The 8765-nt window shown below is 37.8% G+C and overlaps 1 protein-coding gene across 1 annotated transcript; it reads right to left on the bottom strand.

The window, feature by feature from the left end:
- Positions 1–3310: 3310 nt before the first annotated feature.
- LOC143575580 (phytoene synthase 2, chloroplastic-like) lies at positions 3311–7344 on the bottom strand. Its single transcript, XM_077059913.1, has 6 exons — positions 6462–7344; positions 6307–6357; positions 5010–5182; positions 4655–4890; positions 3887–4079; positions 3311–3535 (listed from the first exon to the last, which is right to left on the bottom strand). Exons 1-6 carry the CDS (start codon positions 6901–6903, stop codon positions 3350–3352), a joined length of 1281 nt encoding a protein of 426 aa, XP_076916028.1. The 5' UTR covers positions 6904–7344; the 3' UTR covers positions 3311–3349.
- Between the last annotated feature and the right edge of the window lie 1421 nt (positions 7345–8765).

Below are 8765 nucleotides of genomic sequence, written 5' to 3'. Positions count from 1 at the left end.
ACGAGCTGGAGCTCGCGGAAGAGGAGGAGGCTGAGGTGCCCCAACTAAAGTGTAAAGCTAAGGGGAAAACTGGCGCAGGGGCCAGTAAGAAACAGAAGAAAGATGATGCCCCTGTTGCTCAGGATCCTCCTACTCAGGCGATGGGACTTGAGAAAACCCAGGAGTTTACCTCCAAGTTTTCCTTGTCTTCCCTGCCTCAAAATGTGGGCAGACCTCCTGTCCACACGAGGTATGGTGCCGCCACCTCCTCCCTTCGCGCGGCGGAAAAGGGAAGCGGCGCTGCGCCTGCCGTTTCCTCTTCGACAGGTATACTTTATACTTTATGGTTTTATGAGCACGATTCTGATAGAATTACTAATGAATCTTTGCTCACTCAAATGTTTGTAGAGCCGGCGACCTTGGTGGATCAACCTCAGGCGCAACAAGGTGCCGAGGCTGCGCCGGATGTCGCTTCGAAGTCCCCTGTTTTGCCCCCAAAAAGGGGAAGAATGGACTTCATGGCGATGTTCAACTCGCGAACGGCGGTGCGCCAAGGTATGTATTGCGCTTTTATTTTCTGACTTTTTCCTTTTAGATCAAGTCATGAACCATTTCTTTTTGTTGATTTTTTATAGGAGTCATAGCTGGCGCACAAGCTGCTGGTGGCACTGCTGGCGCCGGTGCCAGCGCCGTTGGTTCTGCTCCTGCTCCTGCAAGCGCTGAATCTCCCCTCATCGGGATTTCTAAGGAGCAGGAGGCCGTTTTACGTGCCGATCTGGCGGCGTCGATGCCTCCCTCACCTCCTCCTGCGCGCAGCCCTCGCGAGACTGGTTTTGGTTCTTCCAGGTCGCAGGAGAAAAGGCCTGTTTCAGAGGAGGATGAGGAGGTTCAAGTTGAAGACTCCGACGGCGGCCGCGCCAGCCCTGCAGCGCCACGAGATTTCGCGGCGCAGTCTTCTCGTGGGGCTGGCGCTGACTTTTCTGCTTCATCCCCGCAGGTATAGGTTCGTTTTGCTCCGCTGCGCGGACTTCCATATTAGTGTTTTGATGACTTAGATCATTACTTTGTGCTTGCAGGAAGCCGATCACATTTACCGCCCGAGATGGAATATTACTGAGGACAGCTCATTTCAGTCCATGGGTGTGTGTGAGGACTTCTGGGCTCATTCTGTGCCTCCAGCTGAAAGGAGGTTTCAGGAGGACCGCGCTCGCGTGGACTTGCTCAACGATCATCTGTTTGCTGGGTCGGCTTTCTTTGCTGCCTCCCAAGAGCTTCGCTATGATTACGTAAAGGTACGTGATGCTCTTGCGGAAGCCAAGCAAGAGGCTAAAGTGTCTGCTTGGAATCTTTCTGATGCTCGAGAGAGAGCTGAGAAACTCCAAGCAGAGCTCAGTTGAGGCGGGTACATACCTATTCAGCCTTTTCATTTCCAGCCGATATCTGTAGGCAAAGAAGCAACCTCATTTGTTAATGCAAAACACCAAAACAAATGTGCAGACACTAAAAAAATATATATCCTATATTAAATAACTATATGAAATTAAAAAGTTGTCCTTTATCATTTGTTTAACAAAAAGCATTTCATGGATGAAGACATAATCATTAATTCCAAACAAAGGGGACAGTGAATCTACATGTGACACTTAACGACGGCTTGGTTTACCTCCTAATAAATCATAAGCTATAAACCTGAATCAAGGTGTTGATAGAATACAAATTTCAAGTTAAGCAAAGACAATCGTTGTCTAAATGGAACCCGACAATAGTCAAAATCAAAGCCATAAACAAAATGATCTAAATCTGTAAAATGTAAAGTAAAATGAGTAGCAAACAATACCTTAGCATCCAAATACGTAACTCTGCAAACGTAACCTGTGATACAAAAAACACGAAAAAAAAACGCCAATATATTAATACAATATCAATGAAAGAAATGTAAACAATACAGCAAGATAATCAAAAGCAAGCAATAAATGATAAAAAAAATTAAATTAAAATTGGATAATATGAAAGCATGTAATTAAAACCCCTAAATTTTTAGTATTACCAAACTTGAAAATTGCCTAAAGTGACACAAAAGAACCGTGTATATTGAAAGCAGTAAATCAAAACCTTCAATTTTAACCATACCGAACAAAGCCAAGCAGAGTGTAGAATCCTATTGAAGCTGTGAGCAAAATCACAAAGCAAAAAAAAAAAAAAAACTGTGATTAGGTGGCACATAGGTTATAATTATATTGAAAATGGAACTGTGACCACACTACAATCACACATCAAGAGTAGCATTAGAATGCATTGTTAGAAACCGGAATATGATTTTAACCATAGAATTGATCATAAAAGAACATTAAAATCTCGTCTACCACCATGAAGGGTTGAGATTTGACAAAGCAGGTGAGAGGAGACAACACATTGAAACTTAAAAGGAAGGACACGTAGCAAATGCTCTGTACAGGTGTTATACAAACAGCCTGTACAACCAAAGCAGCATCATGTACAACATGTGATGCACCATTTCACTCAAAATTATAATATTATAAATAAATAAATAAGGCCCGGCCACCAAAGAAATACAAATTGTAATATTGGCCACCAAAGCAACAATTAATTAAAACAAAGAAAAATGTAGTTGTTGGGTCTTGAACATTATCAATACAAAGAGAATCACCAATCAGCTGGGCCAAATAACAGTTTTAGTTAAGATGCGTTTGTTTTCTTATTTATCTAATATATATTTCAAATTTACTTTTTTATTATTGGCCCCTAAAATTTTTGGGCCTTGTGCGGTGCCTTAGCCCGCACAGCCTATGGCCCGGCCCTGCGAAGCGGCTATCATATATTTGTAAAGATAATCAACAAGTATGACTTTCTTTTTACCTTCCGACATAGGTTTGTTCACCCGGAACCAAAGTTCCCAGTATGGCGACGATTATCATTTTTAACGGGCTAAATCTAGTAACAGATATTGGACTCTTTCTCGCAAGTACACCGTGAAGGTAGTAAGCAACATCAGCAAATATTATTTCGTGCATAGACATAAGTAGAAGATGTCTTGAATGTTCATACCACGTTATGTTTATGGGGTGTGCATATTTAAACCATCTTCTACTTATGTTTTACCCAACCCGCGTATCACACACACAAGCTCATAAGCTAGTATATTATATTAAAGTGGAATGAAATTTAAATTTAGTTAAAATATGAATTTGGTTTTGTTTACTTCTTGTAACTTTAGGAAAGCAAAGGCTATTCTACATCTGATTTCATCAACATCAGTTATTCATATTACAACATTTAACATAAAATTTACAATATTCACCGTTACTATTTCCTAGGATTTTATAATATAGAGTATGTATATATGATATATCTATAAATCCATGGTCTTTGACAGAGTTCCGTTTCTTGATGGAGGAACAAGTGACTTCGCATATGCAATCGGCAAAGAAACGAGCTTCTTGGCTTTACTTACATAAGCCCTTCTGGTGAAGTTATTATAATCATTCGCTTCAATCTCATCCAAGATTTGACGATACAATAACAGTGATGCCCACACCTGATAACAACCAAGATCATATTTAGTTAATGTGTTTTGATGTGTATTTTCAAGAAACCATGTGACTTTGAATAATAATAAAAATAAAAATAAAAATATTTGGGTTAAACATGTCAACCCACGAACCCGTCAAGTCAACCTCATTTATACTAAAACCCAAATGCAGATATCATTTAGGTTCATGACATGTCAAAAATCCACACCACTACTTCAAGGGGGTGAAAAGCATAAAACCAATCGAAGTTGGATAACAACCTAAGATCTTAGCCAGAGGGGCTTTGAATGTTAAGCTCAAGTTTTTAACGAATGTGTGATTGCCCGAATAACAAGATTAAGTTATTAGAAACTTACCGGCCATCTACTAGCCGAGCTTAGTTGTGTGACACCTTGTTGTGCTTCATCAAAGAAGGATCTTGCCCTCTTGATCTGCTTTTTCATAAAGTTTCTCCATTTGTCGGTTACTTGCCCACTAAATATATCCTCATCTGATAATCCTGCTTGTGCTAGTTCATCTTGTGGTAGATACACTCTTCCTCTTCTTGCACTATACCAAAATCAACCACATCAAAAGAACTATGCATATACGCTTACTATATAAATTAGCGTCTTTGACCAAAAATCAAATTTCAGTGTTCTAGTCAAGATTTTTTTGAAAATGTCGAACTTCGATACGAACTTCAATGTCCGGATCATGATTTTCTTAAAAATGTTGAAATTATAACCACATCATAAGAACTATGCTTACTATTTATGTTAAGGTTAGTCTCTTTGACCAAAAAGTTAAATTCTTGCAATCAAAAGAATAGCAGCAAACTTCAATGTTGTGATCAAGAATTTTATTAAAAAATGTTGAAATTCGATACACAAACTTCAATGCCCGGGTCAATATTTTGTTGAAAATGTTGAATCTCATATTAAATTGTTTTGATCAACCTTTAAAGTCAAAAACTTTAGTCATACAATGACACATACACTTGCTATTTATGGTTAATTGATATAAATATCAAGTGACCATCAAGTTTTTGTTTGTTACGTTTCAAACTCATTAAATATAATCTGTTTGCCTCAAAATTAAAAAATTAAAAAATATATATAGAAAAATTAGAAAAAAGGATGTACTCTTCTCCCACGTCGCGTAGGATGTTGGTGAGTTGATTAGCAATCCCCAAAGCCAAAGCAGCATTGTAAACACTTTCAGTTGTTGCTTGAGAGTCAGGAGCAATTCCCATTATAGGAACACTCATTAATCCAACTGTACCCGCCACATAATAGCAATACAGATAAAGCTCATCAAAAGTCTTGTATCTAGACTTTCTAAGGTCCATCCTCATTCCTTCAATCATATCCTTAAAAGGCTGCAAACCAATCAAGAAAACTATTAACAACATATGCTGCAAAATGATTCATTCGCAAAACGGGTCAGATTGACCCTACTGACATTATCGTCTACTTTATTAAATTTGTTAACTTTGACCTGAATGTCAACTGGGAACTTGGAGACGGTATCAGATAAAGCTGCATCGAGCATGTCAAACGGGCGACCGTTGAAGAGATCTTCAAGCCTTGATTCCCATCTATCTAAAGCTTTGGGTGTTATATGTGATGCGTTTGGCCCATCAACAAGCTCATCAGTCCTCCTACACCATACTGTTTCAAGAAACAAAACCAAAAATATGAAGTCAAACATGAAACCGTTGACCACTTCCCGTTTTTAACAACACATCCACTTCATTTATTAAGATATTAAGTAAACAAACACCACTAACAAACTATCTAGACATCACTGACTGTCATAAGGACCATATGAGAAAGAGTAAGTAGTCATACGAGGTCGTGTAACAAGAAGAAAATGGTCATACGGGCCATATGGGTCGTATGAGAGGCAAACCGTACAAAGCATATAATGTTTTTGACTGACAAAGACATGAGTGATGAGACCGCCGACAAAGTCATACAACATGCATGACCATGTTTCGTCCGACAGGCTCTCGTGTGCAGAGTTGATTTGACATCGCACGCTGGTCTACACTTTTAGGGATAGTGTTTCTATAGCAAACCGTTATGTAAGTGTGCAAAGTTTTCAAGATCATTAAGTATCAAAGAGCCTACTTCCATTGCTCCACAGAAAATATATACTTTGACCTATCTGGTCAAAGTCAAACAAGTTAACTTTCAGTTTTGATAGGTGATAATATATTCTTTCCGGTGCAATTAACCCGAAAAAATTAACTGAAACGCCATGCATACGCGTTCTGGTACACAAATACCTAGATTCATACTAGTATTTAATAGAATCCATATCAATTTTGCATTTGAAAAGTACTAGATTAGTATTTAATATTCTATTTAAAAACAGTTAGGCCAGGACTAACACAAAAGTCAAAGATGAAATCACAGATTTTCTGGTATGTTATCTACCAATTAGTGGAAAACTGGTATCATGGCACACCTAGACTTTAAGTTGACCAAGAAAGTAGGTAATTATCTTGAAAATGACTTAAAATAAATTAATTTAATCTTCACATAATCACATCTAACAACCAAACATCAAGAGTTAAGATTTAAAGTAAGAAAAAGGTGTCTATTACACCAATCTTTTCTCTTGAATCTGCAAATGGAGAAAAAAAATCGGGACCCGCAATCTCCGAGTTATCACCATGAACACAAGATATTTTTTCAAGCTGATCATAGTTTTCTTGAATTCTTAAATAATTACTAATCAAACAAAAATTTCATTATAATTCATCAACATAACTGATAAAGACCCTCACCGTAAATCGCCCATATCGCTTTTCGCCTCTCGGGTGTCATTAGCAGTGTTCCTATAAACAATACATAATTCAGTTAATCCAAACTATACTATCAAAAAACTCCAAAAAATAATAATAATTATAATAATAAAAACAAAACTAACTAACCAACCGACCTAAATAAAATGTTTTAGCATACTCTGCACAAACTTCACCACACCTATCATAAGCTTCACTCAACAACCCAAGTGTCCCAGGAACCACAATATCAGGTTTCACCTCAACATCTTCCTTAACTTTCATCTGCTCTTTAACCAAAGCAGCCTGCTTCAAAACAACATCATACACCAACTGCTCGGACGAAACCGCCAATTCGCCACTCGGGTTCGCCACAACTCTCGATATCGAACCCGGTTTTTTCCCATTATTCAATCCCCAAAGCCCCATCAAATCTGCATTCATCATGTAGCTGGATTGGCATTTATGATTCTTAGCCTTGCCAGCCCTCAAAAGGGTTCTTGATTTTGATAAAGCTGCAAGCTTTGTACTCTCCAAGAATCCAAATCTGTTGCAGAGTTCAGAATTAGGGGAAACAACCCAAATCAAAGCAACAGACATGGTGTGTGTGTGGTTCTTGGATGGGTAAAGATAATAATAATAATAATAATTTTAGGCTTGTAGCTAAACAAACTAGTTTATTTGTGAGAAAGCACATAGCACTAAAAAGGTTGGTTTTTTACTTTTTTTAATAAAAAGAGCAAAAACCCACATCGCATTTAGTGGAAAGATGATGAATTTCCCACAAAGGTTGGAAATTTGGTCTGAATTTGAACAAATTTGAACTGGGTTTGGAGTGTTTTGTGATGGGTATGAAGGGTTTGTGTTGAATATTAAGTTATTGACACAAATGGAATAGTGCAGGATGAATGAAAGTATGGATCTATGGATGAGAGGGTATGGGAAATGAGGAGGAGGATTAAATTAAAAAATAATAAGTGGGACAAAAACCCAAATTCTTCTAGTTGGGCGATGTAGGTGCTGCCAGTTTTGAGTCCACTCGTTATTAAAAAACTCGATTTGGAGTGTCACCACATGTTTGGTTAGGTTTCTTGATCATTCTAGCACAAAACTTATAAAAATAAAATAAAACCAATAACAAAAATAACTCATCGATATTAAAGTTATTAGCAGGGTTTGGGGAGGATAAAATGCAGGCAAACTTTGTTTTTATACTGAAAAATAAAGAGGTTGTTTTCAGAGACTAGAGAGACCCCCGACTCAAAAACCTTATGTATAAAATCGAATAAAAGAAACGCAAAGTTCAACCACTATAATTCTATGCAGCAGAGAAAAAACAAAAATAATAATAATAACAATAATCATAGTATAAGCACTAAGCATATAAATAAATATAGTGATAATAGTAATAAACAATGAGAAATAAATTAATAATTTAAAAAATATTAAAATAATATACCATTTAGCACTAAAGAAACGGTTGAGCAAAGTTCCTAAGACTCAATTTTAACCTAGAACTATCCATTTTCTCTAGAAATATGTAGCCTTAATTTTACGTCTCCAAGAATTTTTATTCTCAACCATGCCTTGGAGAGATGACAGTTCAGCAAACCATGCATAATCCGGTTATCCCAAGTCAATTTGGGTCGGCCTCTACCCACCTCCCCTAGTAATGTTTTCTACAGATCTAACAGACGTCGTAGGTATGCTCTTCACATGTCCAAACCATCTCAATTTCTCCTCTTTAATCTTATCTGATATGAATCTCTATCGAAAAATATCATTTCTTATTCGGTCCAACTTTGTGTGCCAACACATCCACCTTAGAATTCTATCTAAGCTACCTCCGACTTACACGCATGTGCCTTCTTGACGGGTCAACAATCTGTTTCGTATAAGATTGCATGTCTAACTGCAACACTATACAAGTTTCCCCTTAACTTAGTTCGGAATCTCCTGTCACACAAAACTCATGTCCCTTCCCTCCGTCTGCACCATCCAGTTTGTACATAGTGGGCTACGTCATTATGTAATCCTCTGGATAAATGATCCTAGATAATTGAACTTTGTTACCTGACTTGGTCTTCGATGGTGATCTAGACCTTCTCATCATTGTTTACCCCCACAAAGTCAAAATGGAAATACTCGGTCTTAGAGCAACTAATCTTTAAACCTTTCATTTCTAAAACTGCTCACCACTCCTTTGGCCTTAAGTTCAGATCTTGTTTTCTCTCAGCAACTAACACAATATTGTCTGCCAACATCATGCACCACGAGACAGTTTCCTGAATCGACTTTGAAAACTCGTCCAAGACTATTGCAAAAAGAAACGGACTCAACGTTGACCCTTGATGAAAGCCTACCTCCGCTGGAAAAAAGTCAATATCTCCCACGGGTGCACAGACGCTTGTTATAGTCTTGGCGTACATGTCCATAATTATCTCTTTATATTTTTGCGGAAC

Source organism: Bidens hawaiensis, unplaced genomic scaffold (genome assembly GCF_021521415.1).
Source record: "Bidens hawaiensis isolate Kalapana, Puna unplaced genomic scaffold, B.hawaiensis_p1.1 tig00027544_1, whole genome shotgun sequence".
In the NCBI taxonomy this organism is placed as follows: Eukaryota; Viridiplantae; Streptophyta; class Magnoliopsida; order Asterales; family Asteraceae; genus Bidens; species Bidens hawaiensis.
The sequence above is the reverse complement of the archived record's forward strand: the minus strand, read 5'-3'. Positions and strand labels throughout refer to the sequence as shown.

What these genes read in the sequence shown, in the direction of transcription:
- LOC143575580 (XM_077059913.1), bottom strand. Translation starts at nt 6,903, where the DNA reads ATGTCTGTTGCTTTGATTTGGGTTGTTTCCCCTAATTCTGAACTCTGC. An exon ending in AGTTCCCAGTTGACATTCAG is followed by an intron (nt 4,891 to 5,009) that starts GTCAAAGTTAAC and finishes ATTGGTTTGCAG; the next exon opens with CCTTTTAAGGATATGATTGA. An exon ending in CTACGCGACGTGGGAGAAGA is followed by an intron (nt 4,080 to 4,654) that starts GTACATCCTTTT and finishes ATTTTGGTATAG; the next exon opens with TGCAAGAAGAGGAAGAGTGT.